We start from the raw sequence: 25,118 nt of genomic DNA on the forward strand, positions 1-25,118 counted from the left end.
GTTGTGAAGTGGAGCGCGGAATGCGTAAATCACGAAGAGATTCTAGTGAAGAGTGAAACCTTAACCATTCATGCTGTAAGTGCGATGGGAGTTCGCTATCCCAGTCTCATGCCTTTCCATCCTTCTTAAGCGACCGTAGTTGCTGCATGAATAGTTTAGCGACGAATATCGTTGGACTCAGCAAGCCGAGAGGGTCGAAAACCTTGGCTACAAAATTAACCGCTTTATCAATACAGATGATAAAACACTCTAATGCGTTTGAAAAGAATGTGACACCGACAGTCAGACGCCCGAATCTCTTGTTTGTTGTCTTTTCCTTTTCTTGGTCTTTATTATAATATATTGTTTTCATTATCTGTTGTAATTCATCAGCCGCACGGTAAATAGGTGTGCATTTGTGAGTGACTCTTGTTCCTTGTTCCTTCTTCTTTTTCGTCTTCTATATATAATATTTCACATACACATACCACATACATTTACTATGCTCTCTGTCACACAAAAAACAGCTTAACAATCTAGTAAAAAAATACTATTTACAAATCAATAACCTAAACACTACTTAGAGAAGATAACAAAAAATAAAACAAAAAACCTTACTGGATGCTCAACACAACTATACACCTGTATCATCATCATTTTAGCTGTTGTAGGATGTGTATATGTGTGTGTGAGTGTGTGTGTGATTATGGATTGTGCAAATGTACAAAAAGACAATTAATTATTACAAAAAAAAAACGCATTCTATCTTTTATAAAACAAAAACAGGCTTTGCTACAATATTGGTTAAGTTTTGTGTGTGTTTGGACTAGTTTTAGTTTGTGTACGAGTGTGCGGGTGTATGTGTGTGTGTGTGTGATATATAATGATATATCTTTGATCCTTCTTCCGTTCTTCCTTTAATATCCGTTTTACTGCTATAAGTATATATGTATATACTGCACCTTATATATGAAGATTTGTAACGGAGTGTAGGGGAACGGAAAGACAAGGAAACATACTATTGGCATGATGTCCGCCCCTGAACATGTGCAACTATAACAATTGGTTTCCTCCTTTAATGATTCTGTGGCAACGTTTGCTTGTTCTTGGCCTATCTTTCTTGCTAGACGATGCCTTAAATCTTACTTTTGTTTGCGTGTGTTTCTCTTTCTGCATTGTTTGCATTTTTTATCATTAGGCACTTGGTAATGAAATTCTGGAATGTTTCATGGAAAACAACTGGTTCTGCTTGTAGATATAAACTATTATCGCGTTTTTTTTCTTGCTTTGCCGGCATCCTTGACATCAAACACTCTATACGGCTTGTCTGCGTCGGCGAAGTAGAGGAAGTTTAGAGTAAATAGAAACGAACTCCAATTTTCCTTCCAATCTTTGCCGTGTGAGATTACTTTCTCCTTGGTTGCTGCTGATTTTGTTTTACTTTTATAAGGGTAATCGTTCCCCGACTAAACGGTGTGTTTGTGTAATATCTGTTGGATTCGACAGCTTCTCGAACTTCAACCAATGTGATGATGCTATTATACTTTAGTTTCAGGTCCCTCGGTGCAGTGTTCAAAGAATTTTTTGATCTTAGACAGATATTGCTGACAAATGTGTCCATAGTTTTTGTTGTACCAGTCGGGTGTGCGGCCTCTACAGCATCAAACGAAAAAGAAGAGAAAAATGGATTAGTCACATACGTCGTGTGCGAAGGAACCGATTGCGACAGCTACTTACTTCATATCGACGCGCGATAGATGCATCAGTTTGCACTTCCCACTGCCACACGGTTCGATTAGATAGCGCGAGGCAAGCACCACGCCATTCACGCCGCCCAGTAGCGATGTGGCATTCTCGTGCGAAATCGACACCTCCACTATCACACAGGCACCACGGGACAGATCATTTTTCCATTGCCTGTGTACAGCAGAACAAAAGAAGCACAATCGTTTACATATTTCCAACTCATCAGCTATACACGCACAACTTACCGCACAACACAATACTCGGTGACGGGTTGGCCGCATGCATACTGGAACACATCCGTGTCCTGGTCGAGCTGTTCGATTGTGCGCCACTTCAACAGATACGCATCCCACAGCGGTCGCTCCTTCACGATGTGCTGTATCACCTCCATCGGTGGTGCTTCCACCTCCGTGACACACTTCCACAGACGCAGCGGATGACCATCGCCCACCTTTTTGAAGTATGCGGTCACCGATGGATCGGTCGAGCTTAGTGACACCCAACCACGCGGTCTAAGGGAAGGCAAGAGGATCAATAGTAATTGTTACTACACATCCAGTGCATCAAATCACGGATAGCTTTACCGTTCTCGACCCTCCCGTAGACACTCGCTGATCGACTCGGACAGATAGCCGCGCCAGTTCTGGACGTGCATTTCCGTACCGAGGGACGACAATGGCACCGGTTTCGATTCGTCCATGTAGTTGAAGTTGCAACGGCGCATCTGATCGCTGCTGATCGTCCAGAGGCTCTGAAAGCGTTCGATCATGTACGCCAAACATTCGTGCGATGCTTTCGCTTCGAACAGTTCCTTCTCGTCGGGTTGGCCGGATCCGGTGCCAGTTTTCTTTCTTCTTGGTGATGCTGCCGTGTATCTGCAAGGGGAGCAATGTGACATGCCATCAAATTCCAGTTTTAACAAATAAACAACCAATACAGCTCCCATACCACATACCTATTCCCGGACAGCAGATAGAACAGCGAGGGTGCAAAACAGACGGCCAGATTGTTTGCGGTCATTTGATTTAGGCTCGAGTTTTGCACTACCTTTTCGAGGAATGTTAACAGCAGATGCAGCACTTCCCGATGTTCATCCGGCAGCAGCAGAATAGCCGATTGCACCGCTTCCGCACGCACCTCCGCTGGAAGATCTACAAAAATAAGGAACAAAGCGTCAAACATCAAGCGTTTCCCCGCTTGAGGCACAAACGGATTGCTTGATACTCACACTGGAATATAGCGATAAACGTCTCGGACAGTTTGGCCGTCAGCAGTGGATCGGGCAGCTCGCGAAAGTATTGCTTCACCAGATCCGCGACATCGTACGCGTGATACTCGTCGAACATTTCGCTTCGCCAACCGACATCATTGCTCGCCTCGATCACCGATTTCAGCTTGGCGATGCGTGACTTTACGCCCGGCTTGCGGAACAAACCGACCTGATCGAGCGCGTTCTTTTCGAGCCACGCGAACGCTAACCGTATCGTGTACGGTACCGTGCTGCCGTACTTTTGCAAATTCAACACCAGCGGCATCCCGAACACTTTGCGATCTTTGTAGTCGGGCGTTTTGATGCGCTTGATAAACTTTGGCAGATCCCAGTTCCATCCGGACCGGTGCGTCGGACAGTATCGCTCCATGTAGCCGGTCAGGTTGGCCAGTCCAAGCTTGCGCACCACCAGCAACTGTCCGCAAGACATCTCTGACATGCGCAATCCCGCACCGGACGGGTCCGTGATCGTTCCCGCCGTACTTTGGCTACCGTCCACGGTAAGACTGCCCGCTTTGTGGGCTTTCCCCGGTATGGTGGTGGTGGTGGTGGTAGTGGTAATGGAGGTGGTAGAGGTGATTGTCATTGCTGCATTGCTGTGGGTGGTGCTGCTGACCAGCTGCGCGATAGTGGTACCACGCTGTAAGATCGGCTGTTTTCGATCATCTTTCGACCCGATGGCCAGCTGATCGGTTTGCTGCAGATCGATCGGCGATACCTTCGGCTGCTGGAAGCTGTGCCAACGGGCCACGGTCGATCTTTTGCTCGTGGAGCGCACAACACCTTCGCCGCTCTCGTCGGTCGCTTTCGCGCTGTGTCGCACCGAACGATTGCTAAACGCGTCCCGGTAACGTTTGGAAGCTTTGCCAAGGTTCAGTGAACCTCCGCGGTGCAGTTTCGAGGGGGAAGCATTCACATCCGGTGCGGCCAATGTATTTCCACCGGTTCGCCCGCCGGCGCTACCCTTAACGTCCGCTGTTGTCGTAGAAACAGCATCGTTCGCACCGGATAGATCACAATCGAGTTCTACCTTAATTTTGGAACGGCGCTGTTTGGCGTGACATTCGGAATCGGAAAGCGCACCACCACCGGACTGATCATCCGCCACAGTGCTCGATATTACTTTGCTGCGCAGCGCTTTCTTGGCCCGTGGATACTTGCGTGTGGTTGATTTTTCCGACCGGTTGGCGGTGCTAAAGTCAGTCGCCGGGCCACCTCCACTGTCTTCGCTGCATATCGACGATGAATCATCGCCGGATCGTGACTCCTGCTGAAGTTGTACCTGCTGCCGAAACGGTAGTGTGCCGCCTGGGGATGAACGGTCGGTGAAACGTTTGCCTTCACCACCGTGCAACGGTGACCAGGCCGTTGCCGGTGCGGTTACGTTGGGCGATAGCAGCAGATTCCGGCGTCCGAGCAGATCGTTCACAAACAGATCCTTCTTACGATTGCCCGCCGCATCGAGCGCATCGTCAAATGCGAGCAGTTCGGCCGACGGTCGCGGTGAGGTAGGGTTGGAATAAGACATGATATCGAATCCGGACCCACCATACCCATCACTGCCGTCCCCGGACGGGCGATGGTGTGGGGAAAGGTGTGCGCTCGAGTGTCCCGCCGGTGGCGCTAGTATGACCAGACCGTCACGGTTCTGTTTTTTCCTGCGCCTTGATTTGATCGATTCTACGCGGCGCAGTATTGCCTTAGCACCATCCTTCAACCGTTCGCTACCGGTACGCCTTAGGTGTACGCCGCTCCGCCCGTCCGTACCGCAGTCATCCTGCGAATCCGTATCGGACGGTACGCCGATCGTAATTTTACCACCCGTTTCGAGCCACAGCTTTTCGTGATCTTCCGCACGGAGCAGCGTGGTGTTGTTGTGTCGCCGCTGCTGATGCGAACCGTGTCCAGCCGAATCGCTACCGGTCCCCTTGGTGTGGGCACCGTCCTTCTGCGCGTTGCGCTGCTGCTGCTTGTTGTTTATCACACTGACCAAACCGATCGCATCATCCACCCGGGACCAGCGGCGGCTATTGTGTTGGAATGTCCACGCCTCACTCAGCGCGCAGCTATCGTCGTCCGAGTCATCCCGGTGCTACAATGAAAGCAAAGCTATGTGTGAGACCAATCCACGTCGGTGGGAGTCGGGTTCACCGAACGGGTCTTACCGAAGGTTTTGGTGTATGCTGGTGAGCATCGAGATGCATGTTTGCGCAACGGTTGAGTGTGTGGAGTCGCCGAAACAGCGACTGTAGAGGGTCCGGTTCCAGGAATGGATGATCTTTCGCTACATCCTCCACGACGATGGGAAACTGGTGATCTGCAAACGAGTAAAAACATCGAAGGTTAACATCATAAACAGTGAACGGGAAGACGGTGTAAAGGAGTGCGTACCTTCGTACATTTGGGCGTACTGTGGGAATCCGGCGGCACGCAACCATCGGCATGCTTCAATTGCTTCGATTTCTGTAAAAATAGGATAAAAAAGAATAAACACGTGTTAAATTAGAATAAAAATGATTTACTATTTTCGGTGAGTTATTTTTGATTTTCTTTGCTTTGATACAGTTCTAAGCTGTTTTCATTATCTACACAATTATAACAAAAGTAATTTATGTAATTACATATTTCATATTCATATTTAGACCAAACTAACTCATTTTACAATATGTTATTTTTATTTTTAGATTTAATTATTTATTATTTAGCACCAAAGAAACGAAAAGAATGAAATTTTTAAATTATTATAAACAAAGATTTGTTTAACAAATATAATATGAAAGTTGTGACGAAAGAAGTAGCAAATAAAACAACAAATCAAACAAATCTAACAAAGTTACTACAAATCCAAACGATTTGTTGCAAAAGTCGAGAGCACACATAACTTAAGAATAATTAATACTTTGTTGGTGATTTTATCAACAAAAGGTGTAAACATAATACATTTATAATTTCAATCAAACAGCCGCTTAATATACAGCTGCTAAAAAGAAAAGCTCAAAAACTAACCCAACAACGATCGTGTTCATTCGTTTATTGTAATACTTGTGCACTATAGACTAAACTACCCATCAGTTGGTTCATCAATATGCTTATCTACAATGCCGTTTGTGTGTTCGTCCATTAATCCTGTCCGGGGTGCCAACCTTCTCCCAGACCTCTCAGTCCAGCTCTACCGATTCAGCTTCACCCTTCATCTGTTTCGTCTCGCTCTCAGCAACCGTTTCGTCCTTCGCATTACCCGTCGCTACAACAGCTGTGGATCGTTGCATTAGGCTTCCTGGATTGTCGTCATCACCGTGGTCGGCAGGTTTGGCACTGAAACTACGCGCCCGTTTGAAGAATTTCGTGGCAAAATATTTTTCTGTGCTAAATTTTTTCCTACCATCAAGCTGCGGCGTCAGCGGAACTCTAGCCATCGCCGGAATCGCTCCCTCGGGGGCCGCTACCGTAGCCGTTACTTCCTTTGTCTTGCACGCCGGTTCCACACTGTTGCTACGCCGGAACGCGGCCAATTTCTTCGTGCTAATCGGTGTGCCCGGGATGGAAATGACGCTGGCGCCCGCTGGGGAACTCTGGGGCGGGTTACCATCAACGGCGGTGGGGCGTGAAATGGAGCTGTTATCTTGATCCCGGTCATATGATGCATCGGTTGGCTGTTTTTTCACGGTTACATCAGCTTCGCGTGCGGAAGCGGCTAACACCTCCACCTCTTGATATGCTTCGGAGAAATCCCGCCGCAGCGTGCCCTTGCGCGATGAGTCTTCAAAGAACGAACGCACGGCCGGACTTTTCACATCCGACTGGGCAAACGGTTGGGCCGCCTCGGAGAAGGACCGGCTGTACGTTTGCTTCTGGCTCGACGTGTTGAGGTAGCTGTCTACGCAGAAATCGGGCGCGACCGGAAGGGTTTTCTTCGAAGGTGGTACAGCAACCGATGGTTTGGTTTGCCGCAGGTCCTCCAGCTCTCGGTTGAACGCCTCCAACTGCTCGGCCAGGGCGATGGAGGATTTTTCAGCCGCAGAGTGTTGTTGTAGTTGTTCGGTGGTGGACGGACGGACTGTGTCGACGTCCGGTTTTAATTTGCGCAAATGCCTCGAGCTGATCGGTGTGCCTGGAACTGTTAGTTTGACGTTGGGCGGCGTCACCGGACCCGGTTCGTACTCGTTGTACGCTTCGGAAAACTCTCTTTTGTATGTTTGCCGTGAGGCGGATTCGTTGAAGTACTGCAGCAACGCCGGATCGCGCACATCCGCTGCAGTGGGTAATGTTTGCACCGCCTGCGAGAACGTCCGCTGGTACGTTCTGGCTTGTTCCGACTCTTCAAAGAACTGTTGGGTTTGATTGGGTTTCGCAACCGACACTTCCTGCGCCCCAGCCGTCGCTGTTTTCGTCTGGTAGGCGTGTAACTTATCCTCGAGGCTTTTTTTGGATTCCTTCAACAGTTCCAATTCCTGCAAGAAAGCGCCTCTATCCTCCTCCGACCGCTCATCGTCCGAGGAGTCGCTGATGAGCTTCGGTGGGCGCGTATCACCGGACTTTGCTATCTTTGAGCTGGTCTTCTTTGCCTTCTTCTTCGGTTTCGATTTCTTATCATCCGGAACGATCGGATCCGGCTCGACCAGCTCGCCGTACGCTTCGGAAAAGTCTCGCCGATATGTTTGCTGACTGGCAGACTGCTCGAAATATTTCTTCACCACCGGGTTTTTCTCGATTACCGGTGTGTCTCCGACGGTGCCCACAGCTTCGGAAAATGTGCGATGGTAGGCCTTCCGTTCGTCCGACTTGGCGAAGAACTCCTCGGTCGTTGCATGGTTGTTGCCCGGGTTGGGCTTCTTCTCCGAAGCAGGTCCTGAATTTTCCTTATCCATCGACAGTGTATGCATATCCTTCAGGAACTTATCCAGCACAATACTGCTAACGATGAGCTCGTTCACTACCGGATCATTCTTGCTCGAATCGATATCATTCTCATCACTTGGCTCTGCCAGTTGGCCCGAACGTCTCCGCGAAAGATAGCGGGAACAAACCGGTGTACCCGGTACCGACAGGTTAATGCGTGGTTCCTTGGGGACCGTGGCATCCTTTTGCTTTTTCTCATAGTGTCTAAAAACACCGGCAAGGAAATTGAGCTTCGATTTGCGTGTTTTCGCTGCAATTGGATACTTTTTCGATGCGTAATGTTCTTCCTCCATCGTGCTTTCGGATACAGCTACCAGGGAACACACACTCTACCCAACGCCCAAACACACTATCGTCTGCCAATGGACCTCAACGGGATTTGCGGTAGGTCACGGGACCCTTCTATCACGCTATGGTACCACTTCTTGCCCAGTACGTTGGTGCGACACTGAACGTGCAACAGCAAATGGCACTTGTGGCGAGAACAACACCAGGTGACATCAGCTAACCACGGGTTCTTCCGAAGAGACGAGGGCTTGAATTAAGCAGTCACGAACGACAGGACGGGTGTACCGAAACTGTGCTTTTGAATTAAAATATACCGAACATCTAACAACGTGACGGTGTTGTTTTCTTTTTGTTCCTCGCCCAGAAAAAAATTGATAAGAAAGGCCGCAAAGTCGTCAATATCCAGCAGGTATCCCCAGGTGAGGTGATCAACAATATCTTACAGTACTAAGCAACAGTGAGTTGATAGGTTTATGGAACAGGTTTCGTGCGGTTTGTTTAATATACACAGTCGTACAACCCAATAGAAGCCTAGTACAACAGAAGGGCCTATATTAATTGATCTTTTCAGAATAAAATAGTAATTGTGATACAATTTAATTGTATGTTTAGGCGTTGTGCTTAATGATTTTTTTTTTCAGAGGAGGAGTCATTCAAATGAGGAAACGACTCTCAAAAGATTCATGATTCCAAAGAGCTGCAGCGGATTCCTTGGAGATCTAAAACGGATGCGGTAGTTGACCGGGGAATATTGCATCTCCAGTTCGGCCAGAGAACTCCCTAGAGGGACCTCTTTGAAATAGAGATTCAGATTCATGAATAATAATAATAATAGTATGATGGTGTATCTCCAAAATACAACAATTAAACAGTTTGAGACGAGTTTCATTCCCTATTGGCCAACATGGAATAAAAGCTTCCCAAACAGAAATATCTCAGGAAAGGAGACTCCACAAACTATTCAATGGTCACTTCTCATTGAATGGTCCTTCAAATATTGATTATTTAGCGATATAGCAATGCAGAGGACTATTTTTCGTTCGAATGATTGTAGAAAAATGACGAACTATGGTTTTATAGCTTAAAAATGGAATTTGAAACCATTTCCAAAGGGAACTACATGACATGCTCGGTATCAAATCCCATCCAAACGGTTCTCCCCTGCACAGAACTAGATTAAAGAAGCATTCCCAAAAAAAAAAGAAGTGCCCACAATCATTCCGGCACCATGATGAAATTGATGGTTTGATGTGACACCCTCAATAGCAATCAACTAAATGAAATCATTTCAATTTCATTGCACATTCAATTGGCAAGCTGGCTCGTCCGATTGGCGCTCTTCAACCATAGCGCCATCGATGAACGTTGCCTAAATTCAATGAACTTATCTAGCAAAGCTATCTAATATCGGGCACCCAAAACGCTAGATAACAGAGCCCTCTAGCCGATCACGAGACCCTGCGTTTGGCTGTGGTTGTCCGCATTGACGTCCGTGTATCGAATGCAAAAAGATACTGCCTGTAAAACATGTCTACCGTGAGCACCGGTGTGTTACTGCGGAAAAAAGGGGTTGTTCATTTTGTATTGTTTTTTTAAAATTGTTTGTTTTTTTCCTCTTTATGCTTTTGCTGTGTGCAGAGCACAACAGAGGGATACGATCCCTTTTAACTCTCTTGCACACATAAGCGGAAGTATGCAGTGGAGAGAAGGGGGGGGGGGGGGGGGGGAAGCTTTTCCTCGCGTCTAGTGAATACCGATCGTCAATATTTAAACCCCATCCTTCCTGCCTAACCAATGGTCCTCCCGCTCATCGCTCATCTCTCCACTTCATCCATCTCGATGGCTTAGGCCACAGGCGGAACATCCAACTGAACAGCATCCACCAGACGACACAGCTACAACGCGCATCCAAATGGCCCCATTTTGCCACCATCAGCATTGAAGGCCCGTTATAAGCACGGAATGTGTGAGCCTGTGTGTGACGACGGGTGTTTTTTTTTTGCCCTTTTTCAGTAATTTTGCATACCTATTCATCAATCAATTTATCAATATACAAGGACGAAGGACGAGTTAAAAATAGCCACTGGCGCACAGGAGGAGGAAACACACAATGTCCTCCCATCCATGCTAAAGCTCACCCTTCTGTGCATACGCTCCAACCTCTGGCGTACATATTGTACGGAATTGTGATTGTGTGTGTATGCTGTGATTTTTTATCTCTTTCTCTCGTTGGTTACATTCTCCCTCACTCTAATTAACTGATATTCAATTCCACTTGCTGCTTTATCTCGTTCGCTTATGGTTCGCATCCGTCGTGCGGTGGAAGTAAACGGATGGAAGCTGCACAATGTTCTGCTCACTCCTCACAGCCTCACCATCGCATCTCACCAACCAAGGTATATATACACGGAGCCACACATCAGGTAGCGGCAGCATGCATCGTACGGCATCCGGTGCTCTCTCTCAATGACGAGCAACAGATGATTTTTTGTTGTCTTCCGTTTCGTTTTGTTCTAGCCAGGTTTCGGAACCCACACACCGCAGATATTCTTCGCTCCCCGGTGTCTTTTGTCGCAAGCAAGAACCACCAAGGACCACGGGAAGGATTGTGCCACCCACGCGCGCCAAACCAATTTCCCTAGCCAACACACAATGCTCCCGGTTCCTTCATTCTTCCACCCATTTCAGCAACACTCGGGGTCTGATCCCGCCTTTGGGGAAACGGGATTTTACCTGCGATTTTCCTTTCCCGCATCTTCTTCCACAGCGATTCCGCTTTGCGAATGTGCCAGTTCTCGATCTTGGCGGAAAAGCTGCGAAAAAACTTGTACTCCCGAATGCTGGACATCCTGCGGTGCATTGTTTGGTCGTTTCGTCGGCCGATGCTACTCCCTTTGTTTGGTGACGGTTGTTGTCGTGGGGGAGCAGCACACGGTGCTTATAGGTGCACGTTCACTGTGCGATGGGTGCGCTTACAGCTTTGTGGAGATTGTGGGCTACAAGTGCCGGGACTAACCGCAGAAACAAGCACCTTTTTACGTGCGAAAATCAACGCTAAACGGATTGCAAGCGCCAATATATGTTTAAATGATTTTCGCGACGACAAACTTTGAACATTTCGCAAAACTATTTAACACTGAATACACATGTCACTAGCAAATTGTTTGAAGCAGGAAACAAAAGAATAGCGCTAAGAATTGTGCCTTCATTCGTTGGGAATTTGGGCAAACTGACACTCGCGTTTCCGTAAAGCAACTAAAGCGTAAAGCAAAGCAACTAGCCACAGAAGTACAAGCAGCACAAGCTAATGCAAGCGAAGCAAGAAATAATAATTAAATTCCGGCCACTACAAAACACTAGCCACCAGCAGGACTGACCAACTAACAATGAGCGATGAGCGAGGATATCGCACCTGCCACAAGCTGAACTGGCATCGGCAAAAGGGATGCAAGGAAAACTGTGTGAGTATGCCATTGCCTATTGCCTTTTGGCATCTCCTCGTGGCACGGCAGGATGGGCAGGATGTTTGGGAAATTCAAGAGAACGTTTTCCATCATGCTCAAATTCTCGCAACCGCACAAGATACAGGATACTGCTATACCATCGCTTCTCGCGTACTCTCAACGTGTGTCTAGCTTATGCTCACCGTTGTCTTCGTGAACATGCTCTGCACAATGGGGGAGGGAAGGAAACGCCGAAGGGCGTTGAAACCTGATGAGGTGCTGGGACTCTTTTTGTTCTGATTGTGCGTTATGTACGCGCGTCGCAAGACTATCTCCTCCCGCCCGTATGCTTGTACATAAAACAACACACAAGCCACACCAATTCAGGCCAGCACAAACGCAAAACGCAATCTGCGCGAGCTACGCACTCGAGTTTTTAATGTCATCCAACCTTTAACCTCCTTTTTTTGAAAAAAAAACAACTTCGAAAACAAAAAGCTCGTTAAAATGGGCTACTCTATAGTAGGCTGTGTGTTGCGCTTCCCAAACGGTCAATGTTTAATACGCAAAACAAGCAGAAGATGCTGGAACCAATCAATGGCACGCCGTAACACTGTTGAATGTACGGTGATAATATGAATGAAATTGAAATGAACTGTTCAACTGCGCTTCACAGTATAATGTCCAAATCCCAAACCAAAGAACTGTATCGATTGCTCACACATCGGTAGCAGCAGAGTGCAGAGCAGAGAGGTTTCCATTTTCTAATTATGTTCCCAACAGGAAATGCTATCCTGCTGGCTAGTGCAACACCGTAACATGAAGCTATCAAATCGAACTGATCTGAGCATGACGATGCTGCCAGCCAGCCAGCCAGCCAGTCATTCTGAGCCACAATTAATTTCCGGAAAACTGGAAACTGTGCAGCATCGATTGGATTGCTGATGGTTTGTTTGCTTGTCCGCAGGTAGAACGTTAAGACCGAAGTGTTGCTCTTTAACAGCTGAAGCGCCCATAGCATGTGCATAGCCCAAAACCAATATGCTAAAATGAAAAACCAAGCGTTAATTAAACATCAAATGTAGCAATCTCGTTTAAGGTGCGCTTTTTTAATTTACAGCGCACATCGCTGTCAAACATGGTTCGAGGTTTGGCATTTATATGCGCACTTGTTCGTATTTTAATTATTCTTGTTCGCGTTTTGCGGTGAAGCGTTAAAGTCCCACGGGACAACAGTGGCGAGACAACACGCATCGCTCTTGTGTGCCCCGGATAGGTGCTTCGGGAACCCTTGCAACCGTAGCACGAAGCATTATTATCGCAAACGGAAGGTTATCAGCACTGATTGCTCAACAGTCACTAGCGCGAAAGTGCGAGGAATCGTATGAAGAATTGCTATAAAAAGTGGTGAATGTTCTTAAAAATGATTTTTTACTCCTTTTAGATTTATGTTTACTTTGAACTACGTCGTTATAGGGAGATAGGTACTCTTACTTAGTAACTTTAATTAGTTAGTTACTTAAGTAACTACTTAGAGTTAGTTACTCTTATTATAGGGTGATAGTTTTTGGTACTTTCTGAATAAAAAATTAAAAGATAGTTATAAATGAAACTTACTTACTACTCTTTAAAATCTCTTTAATTCTTAAATAATCCCTTAATCTGAGCTACTTACCCGCCAAGTGTCGATCACTTTGTGACCTGGAATAGCGTAGATTTGCCTGAAATTAACCGCAAATGAAAATACCGAATTAGTCACTAAATCAACAATTTCCACAAATACATATACAAAAATCCACTTACCCTTGCCACCGTGAGTACATTCTCTTCATCCTTGAGCAACACCGGAGCAGAACTCGATTTGGAGCCGAGCTCTTCGGCAATCAAATGGTTATGTCCACTGTGCAACGAGGTGCTGCTCGGGGATGGTAAATCGGCCATATTAGATTTGAGCGGTTGAAACGGTTCCTGATCGAGCGTGAGGAAAAACTGTTTCCGTTTCGCATCGATCGTACTCTGGTGCGATTTAAACTTTAGATGTGACGCCATATTCCGATGCCCGCCGGACGCTGCCACCGACGGTAAACTGTTTGTGCTCGTTTTAAGCCCCCGATCGTTCGCGAGCAGCTGTTGCTCGATGTTATTGTAATAATGGCCACCATTACCCGCTGGTACCGTCGTTGTGGTGGCACCCGATAGCACCGAAGATTTCTTTTGTTGATGACGCTTACGAACGCCACCGCTGACGATGGTTTCCCGCTCGTCCGAAGTCGTATCGTCTCCCGCACCTTCATGACTTTCGTCACAGGAAGGTGCAGCGACGTCCAGCAGGCTCATGTCATCGGACAAACTGTCGGACCGTTCCGTGTACCGACCGTAGCTGCTGTATCCGCTCGAGGACATGGTTTCACCCGCCGACTGCGATCGTGTACTGGGCTTGGGTAGTGTCGCCGACGTCGACGGTACCGTGGTTGAGCTAACCATCTCCATTCGATCATGCGATCGGTACCTATGATCGTACGCATTACGGGTGCGTTTCGCGTTACTGTCGATCGTTGCCGGTGGATTGTTGCGTCCAAAATTCGCTGCAAGCGCACCGTGATCGGCACTTCTCTGCTGGGTAACAGTTGCGTGCGGTATGGTTGCATACTTCACGTGATGACTAGCGTTCTGCTGCTGTTGGTGATGTTTTTGTAGATGTGGATCGGTCTTCGCTGAGCTTCCATATTCACACCTCTCGTCATGATTAGCCTACAATAGAAAACAACACAGCATTTGTATTAATTCGCGATCGAACCTTCGCCCACCGGACAGACGGGAAACGATTGCTTTAAGTTTCTCGGACGGAGTTTTGCTTTCTTCGCCACAAAAAAAGCGATGAGGTTAAAGCCGCGATGCCGCGCACAACAAACACACCGGAAATGGCCAATCATTCGCTTACCTTCAAGTCGTTTTTCCGCTTTTTGTCGCTTCCTGTCCCGCTGCCGGTCACAACGGTGGTTACATTTTCCTTCTGCATCGTTTGTTCAAACATTTCCGATATTTCCGCCTAAAAGACAGGAAAGGAAAACAGAGAAACAGAGAAAATGTAAATAAAAATGAGAAAAAAAAGAACAAGGGAGCTCATTCAGTGGCCGCCTCTAACGATGCTGGGGAATGTGTTTAGAAGCTGTAAAAATGAAATCATGTTTGCTTAAAGCGATAATGTCAGACTGTTGATAGTTTAATGAGAGGAAGCGAAAAATACTGTTCGTAGGTTGGGCCATTGGTTTAAGGGTTTGTGCGTTTCGGGGTTCTAATTCTTCACGATTCTTCTTTGCAATAATTTTTCTTCGCCCGATAGTTTCTTCACACGACAGGTCTGGTACAGCAATCCCATATGGACCATTGGATCGTAACCAGATTAAATAACCGTTAAATGCAATACAAATGCTAGCATTTCCAGAAGTGTTTGAGATCTTTTGGAGTTATACCGTGAAGTAGAAGAAGGCCTAGAGGAAAACTTCAAAGTTTTGAAGCAATTAAGTACAAAATTTTCGTATGAATCATCAGTTTATTTGGCAAGCTGCTAGTAAACTTTCAAAAGAATTTATCAGAATTATGGGGAATAGGGTAAACGGTTTATGAAACTCCAACAGTTTATGCATCTGTAAAGAATCTGCAAGGAGTCGTTCCAAAGGATGTGTCTCAAAATATTTATCAATTAACAGAACTAATGTTGTGCCTAATGAATCTATTTAGAAGCGTCATTCATATCAATTCATGTGAGAATTCGTTCAAAGCAGAAGTCGAATCGCCAAAAACGTTATGAATTCTAAAAACAGTGACTGATACAGCCCCTTGGTTTGACCCATTTTTTTGTAACAGATAGCCGGCGGTGAAGGAAAGACCTGATAGACAAGTTCCTTGAAAGTCATAAATCAAGTATGATTCATGAATTTGCCAGGACTGTCAAAGCTGAATTTTTAAAATAGAGACCAATTCAGATTCATGATTCTGAATTAGTTTAACTCAACACTACAGAGAATCATGATTCGTAAAAATGAACTCTAAGAATAATGTCCGACTCGAATATGCTAATTCTCTTCAGTTCAGTATATGTAAGTCCGTTATGTACTTTTCCTAATTGGTGTTGATTGAAAATTACACATAAACCTTTACCGATTTGTGGATCTGCAAGATAGACATACTGCACCATGCAGTTGATAGAAAATTTCGTAAGTAATATTCCTATTCATTCTTTTCCTTTTGTCCCCAACTTCAGTAGACCTTGGATGGGTATTTTCCAATTTTTCTTGCCTTGAAATTTTTTTCTTAGTTGGAACTCTATCAATCGGCTTGGTAAAGAAGAAAGCTATGGGTTATGGTTTGCGAGGGTACAACCCAAGCCCAGAAAAATCCGAAACGATTCCGATTAGCAATGGGACAGAATTAGGTACGCTCTAATCACAAGCGGGCGAATCAAAACATGATTAATCTCGAACCGTATAGTCCCCACCGTCGTAACAATGCCGATGTACAATTCAATTCCCACTCTGTGTGACTTTGAACGACTGCTGCAACAAAAAAGCACAAGGCAACACGATAAGGACATTGGCAAATAAGCAAATAATCGGAGCTCGCACCACACACTGCACGACAACGTAGAGCTTCCCAAGACAATTTAATATGACAAAACAGATTACACCCCATGGGTAACCGTGCCGTTGTCTTGACCGTACTGGTTGGGTGGCTCAATATGGGTCCCGACTTTTGCGTAGGAACTCTCAGGATAGAAACATCAAGACATTCCGAAATGTCCTTATTCCTTAACATCTCGTTTGCTTTCGGTCTAAGGTGATATTTTCTTAATGGGATCACGATTTTGTTTTTGTCCTTGTTTATGTTGCCGTCACCCACCTTGCTGTGCCCAACCAAGCAGTGTCACTGTAGAGGAAGGATGGAAAAAACTATTTAAGTCGCCCCGTTGTCTAACACGATCGTCAGTGCAACGGGAAAGATGCAGCTAGTCGGTAGTTTGGTGGACAATCAGCTCCAAAGCTAGATTTTCTTCAAAAGCAACGACTCGTGCAGGACGGTGTAAATATTGTACACGTACAGACAGGACTACATTCAGCGTCATTAAACGCGTGCAAAAGAGTGTCACTTTGGATCGTGTAGATCGTTGGCAGGCGTGCAAAAACAAAGCATCCGACACCAGCAAAGCAAACGCTAAATCCGGCAACCATTTTGGGCAAACTAAAGTGGCCTCCCCTGCACTATGGCACCGAAACGGCCGCGGATCTCTGTGGGCGTAATGGCAGTTTGTTGCGGCGTACTGTCCCTGTCGGTGGTGGCGCGTGAATCTGCCTCCCACAGTGAGACCGGTGCAGGTTCGCGAAAGTATGTCGCGGTGCATCATCATCCGGTGCATCCGGGAACATTTGCGTCCCCGGTCGATGCACCGGACACGTTACACGGACTGGCAGGCATGACTACACCGCTCACGCCCGAACCGAATGCGATCGAAAATGAACGACATCGAAAAACGAGGTAAGAGCATCTGTCTGTCTGTCTGTGCAGTGAAGCGGTCCAAGTCGTTGTTTTGCTTGCTTGTACGAAACAATACCGATGACTTAATCGAAGCGATACGGCGTTCAAATGAGACTTTATCAGGGATGAGTTGTCATATTGTGAGCTTAATTTCAATTACTATCTTGTGGCTAACAACGCAAACAAAAACGCACCAACTGATAAGTTTTTGTACATGTGAGCAACAAATTTTATTATTATTTCGTTACTAAACTACCCAAATAGATTTAGCAGTAGATTGAGGCTCGTGAATTGAAGTGGAATAATTCAATTGTCTGTAAAAGAACCAGTACTAACTAGTGATGAGAACTACTACGCAGTGGATTCATGAATTAATTCTTACTCGAAAGACAAAAAAACTGATTCTCCGGAGTCAATTCTGGATTTCTTCGGAGATTTAACTACGAATTTTATCAACAACGAACGAGATTTAACTCTCCAGATTTAACTACGAATTATGCCAGAATCCACTCAAGATTTGGCTACGGATTACTCCGGAATCCACTACGAATATGAGCCCGGAATACTCCGGAGTAACCACCGCTTTACAACTGGACACGACTTCAGTGTTTACTTCAGGGTTAACATCGGAATATTTCGGAGCCATATCCGGAGTCGACACCGTAATCAACGCGGAAGTCAATGCCGGATCTTCAGGAGTGTTCCACAGTGTTTTGGGCAACCACGAGATTTCTAGAAGCTTTCCATTCGTATTTAAGAGCTATTGTTTGGTGATTTACTCCACGGAGAATTTGACAATCTTCCAGCACAAACCAATCAATAATCTTTAAGAGGATTTTAATTGCAAGGTGCTTGTTCTAAAGAATTGATCTGGAACTAACTCTAGAATGTGTCACCATTACTAACATGACTTTTTATTGTAAAAAATGAAAACATAATCTTACAATGAAGATTTAGTTTACGATCACGCAGCCAGATTAATCAACCAAGATCAAGAATCAAGATGAGAGAATCTCTCGGATAATGTTCGAAATACTACACCAACGGTGTACTAAACCAAATGTCGAGGCTCAGGATCTTCAGACTAGTCTACTGAAGAATTAAGTAGTCACATAAGTATACCAAGCAGTTGATCGAATTGCTTTTAGGGGTTATAATTATGTAAACATACAAGATATTCGTCCAATAATACATTTTTCTCGCTTTTACATCGTGCAGAGAAACAATTCCGCTTACACGTCCAACTTCGACCAGTGACGAATCCCACAGCACCAGTACCAAGGCCACCACCCAAATAAGACGCCGTCGGATGGAGCCCAAAATTCGAAGCCTTCCCTCGCCGCTTGTCTTTATGCCGGCGCGTGGTCGCCGATTTGGTGGCTTCGAAATACCGACCGAAAAGCGACAGATCACCATTGAGCAGATGCTGGAGAAGGGTGACTACTTCGTGCCGAATCGAGGCAAAAAGGCACCCACGCCCACGGGCGAACTGATCAAGAAGGGCACGTTCGATGTGCTGCTGGGTGGTTCACCGGACGAGTACTTCTTTCCGAACCGGGGCAAAAAGCAGTACTGGCTGACATACGACTTCCCGAACGGCAGATCGGTGGTACCCGCCCGTGCCGGTTCGCCGTTCGATGGCAAGCTGAGCAGCTACACCATACCGAACGTACAGCAGCTTCAGCAGCCACTGGCGAGTCGATTGCGGCGAAATTTGCTGGAAAACCTTGCCAACGAGCACAAGGATACGTTCTTTTCGTCGCGCGGCAAAAGACTGCTGCCATTGACGGAGGAGTTGATGATCGGTCCGGGCAATACGCTTGCCGGGGAACAGCAGGGCGAAACTATGCAGGAAGCTTTGTCGGGCGAAATGATGCCGGAGTTTTCCGGCCAACCGAACGATCTGGATGCATTGCTATGGAATCAGGATCTGCTTCTTTCGCTAGAGCAACCCGTAAGCTAAGAACAGCCGTGAACCAGTGACATCGGCTAGACGGATTCAAACTTCTCCTGACCCGCCAGACAGCACCAGTGGATTCTCCTATAGTGTTCTAGCGCATATTTTCCATGAATTTTTCAGTACGATATTCAGCACATCGTAGTACTTTTTTTTATCACGTATTTATAAGCCAAACCTTTGCTCACTAAAACTGGTGACATCATATAGCAAATGCAAAGAGAACAAAACAAAAATACAAAAAAAAACGCAAACAAACAATCTAAGAACAATTTGTTAACAAAAAGAAACGAATAAATCGCGTTACGAACGCATCAAAAATGAAAGAAAAGAAGGAATTGGGAGACAGAGGGAAAGAGAAAGAGAATAAGATAACACAGTAATGTCCCATCAATCACGGACGGTTATGCTAACATTAAGAGTAATGTTTTCTTTTCGGAAATAAATGCACATTACACTAACAGCATTATTCATTATCGTAAACACTTGCTACAAAATGTGACGACTGTTGTGTTTAAATCTTACTGCCTTTACAGTGCCCAAGTGGCAGAGTTGCCAAAAATTGACGTCTTCAAAACGATCGGTGATTGTGAGCGATTTTTACGGTCCTTGATACGTTTATGTTTATTATTTAAGTTTATTTATGTTGTTTAAATCTTCCAAATAAGCTTTGACAAAAAAAAAACAAAAGAAAACATGATCAAAATACGTTTATTAATAAGTTAAAATAGTTCCATTCTCAATTTCTATGGAATCTTTCCTCAACATCTTTGGAATAAACGTTCTAACTCATTCATTTAGTTGACAAATTCATTCCAAATCTTATTTTTTCCAACACTACAATTGATAAATTTCCAGTTGTTCAGTTTTAATGAATAAAATCTACTGATATCAGATGATGGACTAGAATAATGTTCTACGTTCTACGTTCTACGTATTGGACAAAATTAAGATGAAAGCTTGATCTATATGCTTGCAACAGTTTGTTCATCGATAAAAGGCGCATTACGTGTGTAAATAGTAAAGTACATAATATACCTATTAAAATTCTAAGAAGTTCCGATCTCCCGATGACTCAAGTTCCACATTTTTGAACAACATTATCCGGTCCTACAATGCGGATGACCCATCGACCAACAACCGTGCGTGGTTACTGCTGTAATTCCTTCGTTTTTTTTCCCATGCCAACAGCAATTTACACCCTACGTGGCATGATTCACCGAAGGTCCCACCGCAGTTCTTACTATCCACACACGGTTTGCGACACCGTGCCAACACTTCATCGATAACAGAGAAGCGCTGCGAACGACGAGCGATTAAAAAGTGATTATTGCATTCTCGCACTTACAAGCGTGTTAATAAGGTAGCAATATTGTAACTGCACAGAGCTCAAGTAATGGCGAACGTTCCCGGTTGCGCATGGGTTGAGAATGCCTAGCAATATGGGCCAGTCAGAAGAGTGTGGTGTATAAGGCACTTTAAGATAAGGCGACTTCACCGCACGCAGCCAAACCGCAGATAGCGCTGATTAAGAGCAAATGCAGATATTTGCCATATGTATTGCTGCCAAAAATGGGACCAATTATCAGCAGACAGTAGATTAAACAGCGACTAACTAAACTGTTTGGCATCCCGGGCAATCCTGGGGCCGGGAGTGAAGCACAATGTTTTAGCAGCCAGAAGTTAACCACAACTGCTGTTTTGGAGTGACATCAAATATTTACCTTCACAATTGACACAGTCAGGCTCTACCGAAAATTATTCCGAATGCTAAAAGCAACAGTATTTGAAAGGAAACACAACGATCATACTGTGACACAAAACCCACGGAAGACCGACCGTGCAGCTGCGGTGGGAAATGGTTTTGCAAAATTGTCCAACAAACGCAAACGTATAAGTCATTACCGTACACACACGCGTAATTCATCAAAATAAACACCATCGAAATGGAATGGCAACTCCCAATCGGCACGCTGCTGATCGTCTGATCGCAGCAGAACACAAACGCTTATCGCTTGATGTGATGCAAAAATATTTATGGAACGAATTGAACAGCGCTGCTTGAGCTTGAAACGGTCGGTAATTTATTCCTTTCGTAGACATTAAATACATACAGATTATTTTCAACTGTCTGCTGGATTCCGTAGCGTCTTACGTCATTAGTGTCGATCTCTGTGTTAACTTAGAAGCGCAATTTAGCCGAAACGTCTGGTAGACATTTGTAGGATTTCCGGTAGGGATAGTTTTGTGCAACATTGCAAATGTTCTGTTGTACGTTGTGCTATCCACTAAGATCACTAAGATAGAACCATATGGTTTCAATTACACAGTGGCGGAATGCCCTATCGGACTAACTCTCCAACTAGAACTCTAGAATTGAGATAATAGAATGAATCTTTTGACCGAACGATCGGAAAATTCGGAACGATCAAATAAATCATAATAACAGGTGGGCTGATAATTGTTTGGCCTAACACATTTATCGCGCTAGAAGATTTTTATCCATATCATATTTCGTTTGTACCAACCTTCAAACGAATTCTGTCCAAATTTGACAGCACTCGGGCCACAACCTAAGGAGCTAGAGCATTTTGTATGACGCAACTTTTGTGTTTTGAAAAAATCATGGAAAAGAAGGAATTTCGCGTGATGATAAAATATTAGTTTTTGAAGGGGAAACATATAGTTAAAGCCAAAAATTGGCTTGATGAAGAGTCTTCGGACTCTGCTCTACCAAAATCAACCATCAGATATTGGTATGCTAAATTTAAAAGTGGTAAAATGAGCGCTAAGGACGGTGAACATAGTGGAAGCCCAAAAGAGGTGGTTACAGAAGAAAACATTAAAAAAAATCACAAAATTATTAAGAACACCCATAATGTGAAGCTGATCGAGAAAGCTGACACCCTAAAGATGTCTAAGGAACGTGTTGGACATATCGTTCACGAGTAATTGGATATGAGAAAGCTCTGTGCAAAATTGCTGCCGCGCGAGCTCACATTTGAACAAAAACAACAACGATTTGATGATTTGGAGCAGAGTTTGGAGCTGTTTAAGCGAAATAAATCCGAGTTTTTGCGTCAGTATGTTACCATGGATGAGTCTTGGCTTCTCCACTTCACTCCAAAGTCCAATAGACAGTCATCCGAGTGGACTGGACGCGATGAACTTGCTCCAAAGCGGGGGAAAACGCAACAATCAGCTGGCAAGGTTATGGCGTCAATTTTTTTGGGATTTGCGAGGAATAATCTTAATAATCTATCTTGAGAAAGAAAATACCATTAACAGCGACTATTACATCAAATTTTTGGAGCGATTGAAGGACGAAATCGCCAAAAAACGACCGCATTTGAATAAAAAAAAGTTTTGTTTCGTCAAGAAAACGCACCGTGCCACAAACCAGTGAAAACAATGGCAAAAATTCATGAATTAGGCTACGAATTGCTTCGACACCCACCGTATTTCATAAATCTGGCTCTCAGTGACTAATTCCTATTCTTAGATCCCAAAAAGATGTCCTCTGAGAAGAAATTTTCGTCGGATAAAGAGGTGTTCGCCGAAACTGAGGCCTTTTTTGAGGCAAAGGACAAATACTACTACAAAAAGGGTATCGAAAAATTTAAAGACCGCTATAATTGGTGTATCGCCCTTGAAGGGACGTATGTTGAATACAAAAAAATAATTTGGCCAAAAAAAAGTGTTTTACTGTCATAGGCCAAACAATTATCAGCCCACCTGTTAGGTTTAAAGATTCAAGACTCGATCAAGTTGCATGAATCACTTGGGATGAAGTAATGCAATGATTTTTTGGCCCCGTATCTGTTTAACAACAATCTAAACTAGTGTTGGATGCATCAGCTGAAGCTGAACAAATATTTGAATTGAATGAATGAATCTGAGCTCTCTAGGCGGACTGGAGAACTAATAACTTCCGGTCATCAGATGGCAAAACTGGGCCGAAACTGCCATTCCGCATTGGGTCTCCAAGGGACATGATCTGCCACTGCTCTCATGAATCTTTTGATAGTCGATTTCTGATTTGAATTACTCCTCATTAAACATTGATACGCCTCTAAAACACGCTAAAATGGCATGACGTACGGTTAAAGACTCTATTATAGATCGAATTAGATTCAGCAAGCTCTAGGTGGATTGAAGATCATATTAGTTTTTTAGATCAGACCAGCCAAACTGGTCAAAACCATCCAAGCCAAGTAATTTTATGCATATTTAAGGTCTTATTACAAAGACTTATCAAATTAATATTAATTTTTTAATGAAACGTGAAATGTTAATGAATATGAATATGAATAATAGGCTTTATGGAATGTGCCGATGACTTTAAGAGTGTTTTAGACACAGAATTTGAACATTCGACCAAACGTTGAAGCAAAGGAGCAAGAACATGGTAAGATATTTTTGTTGTCTGTCAAACTTACTTGCACCTTTTCCAGTATCCTTTCCAGTTCGGCGTAAGGATCTTCCACCACCGTCGAACTGACCGCCATAGCACAGGGCGAACCAGAATCTGTCATGTCAAGAGTAGCATTCCGGCTGGCAGGCGACGAGCTCGAAGAGGTACCAGCTGCACCCACTGCTGATTCGACCGATCGTGCAGGATGGTCGCAGCTGCCGATCGTCGATGGAGTCACTGCCGCAGATGAATGAGCGTTGCTCATCATACCGCTCGGAATGGATGACTCCTTCCGGGATCTAGGATTGGCAGTTCGGTGCACTTCTAACCGACACATGGCTTCGGACGTTTGCCGACAGTGCGGCGAATCGATTGCCTCACCGGCTTCGCACCGTTGATCATCGCTGGCACAACGCACCGTACGGCCTGCCGCATGCCCATTTCCTACCGCGGTACGATCCCGCATCTTAGTCCTACACACGATGATATCCGCCGCAGGCGCATCCTTTGGTAGGTGATTGTTGTTTGCAACATCGCCCCCGTTGGTGCTGCTACTGCCGAGGCTGCGGGAATCGCTGCTCATAGACGTCATAATACACTTTCCGATCATTTACTGAAGGCCACATATTTCCACCCCGAAATTTCTTGAATGCCAAACCCTATCAAACACTAGAGCACCCACCAGGGGACGACCACGGTCGGTGCGCGTTGGGATCGAACCATGGACATCTGCACGCACGGATTGACACGCATCACCACACCACTTCAGGCACTGCCAACACCAGGCACACTTGGATGATGAATAACGCCGTTGACAGCTCCCGCGATCGCTGTCACCCTTTTCTTTTTTTTTTGCTGTCACCCGCGCACACATACACGTGAACGTGCCCTTAAAGCAAACGAACGGCATCAACAACACATCACACGCTCACCTCACTGTGTTGCGCTCCAGTGCGCATTTCTATCGTTTTTATTCCATCTGCTGATTATTGCTGCACTCGACTCTATGCGTGGTAGTAGTAGTAGAGGAGGAGATACACACACGGATACGAGCCGAACGCGGCGCGTACGCGTATGTATTTATTAATTTCATTCCTTCTCCGCACTCGCGGGGGTTTCGCGTTCGCGCACGCATCTACCCGCATACGAAAGTGACGTCATTCGACAATAATGTTGAAAGCTATACAAGTCACACACACACACACAGATGATCTTGGGTGATTACTACGGTCCAGGGGGTAGAAAATAGGGGAGGATGAGCGCAACAACACAGCGACATCCTATGACACGCAGCGATCCGCGAGATGCGAAACGACAAGTGCAAAAGGCAACGCGAAAGAGACGGAACGATCGATCTAGGACGCGATAAGGTGGATCGGAGGTTAAGAATGGACGCGGTGCGGTGCGTTTCACGCGTCCAGATACAACTACGACACAATAGCGTTTTTGACGCACCGAGAAAAATGTGTCTGCTAAGCTACACTACGCGTACAGTGATGGAAATAAGGTTAGGGCGGTTATTTTAATGAACATTTCTTCACAACACCGTGTAAAGTGTTACTGGATTTGGCATTCATTACAAAGTCATAA

General features: G+C 45.2%; 3 protein-coding genes across 4 annotated transcripts; 1 reads left to right on the top strand and 2 right to left on the bottom strand.

Moving 5' to 3' along the window:
- Nucleotides 1-297: 297 nt before the first annotated feature.
- On the bottom strand, nucleotides 298-24,368 carry LOC128302355 (uncharacterized). 2 transcript variants are annotated; one of them, XM_053039164.1, is made up of 12 exons: nucleotides 23,554-24,368; nucleotides 14,567-14,674; nucleotides 13,429-14,376; nucleotides 13,301-13,346; nucleotides 5,387-5,458; nucleotides 5,161-5,312; nucleotides 2,954-5,087; nucleotides 2,681-2,867; nucleotides 2,310-2,600; nucleotides 1,971-2,237; nucleotides 1,717-1,896; nucleotides 298-1,632 (listed from the first exon to the last, which is right to left on the bottom strand). In XM_053039164.1, the coding sequence occupies exons 1-12, from the start codon at nucleotides 24,136-24,138 to the stop codon at nucleotides 1,518-1,520; spliced, it is 5,085 nt and encodes a 1,694-aa protein (XP_052895124.1). In that variant the 5' UTR covers nucleotides 24,139-24,368; the 3' UTR covers nucleotides 298-1,517. The 2 variants fall into 2 exon arrangements, with proteins under 2 accessions (XP_052895124.1, XP_052895123.1); XM_053039163.1 differs by having other exon boundaries at nucleotides 2,681-2,876.
- On the bottom strand, nucleotides 6,264-8,187 carry LOC128302356 (uncharacterized). Its single transcript, XM_053039165.1, has 2 exons — nucleotides 6,378-8,187; nucleotides 6,264-6,316 (listed from the first exon to the last, which is right to left on the bottom strand). Exons 1-2 carry the CDS (start codon nucleotides 8,185-8,187, stop codon nucleotides 6,264-6,266), a joined length of 1,863 nt encoding a protein of 620 aa, XP_052895125.1.
- On the top strand, nucleotides 16,886-19,120 carry LOC128302357 (uncharacterized). Its single transcript, XM_053039166.1, has 2 exons — nucleotides 16,886-17,157; nucleotides 18,376-19,120. The coding sequence occupies exons 1-2, from the start codon at nucleotides 16,886-16,888 to the stop codon at nucleotides 19,118-19,120; spliced, it is 1,017 nt and encodes a 338-aa protein (XP_052895126.1).
- Nucleotides 24,369-25,118: the final 750 nt, after the last annotated feature.

The sequence above is a fragment of the Anopheles moucheti genome, chromosome 3, assembly GCF_943734755.1.
Source record: "Anopheles moucheti chromosome 3, idAnoMoucSN_F20_07, whole genome shotgun sequence".
Classification (NCBI taxonomy): domain Eukaryota; kingdom Metazoa; phylum Arthropoda; class Insecta; order Diptera; family Culicidae; genus Anopheles; species Anopheles moucheti.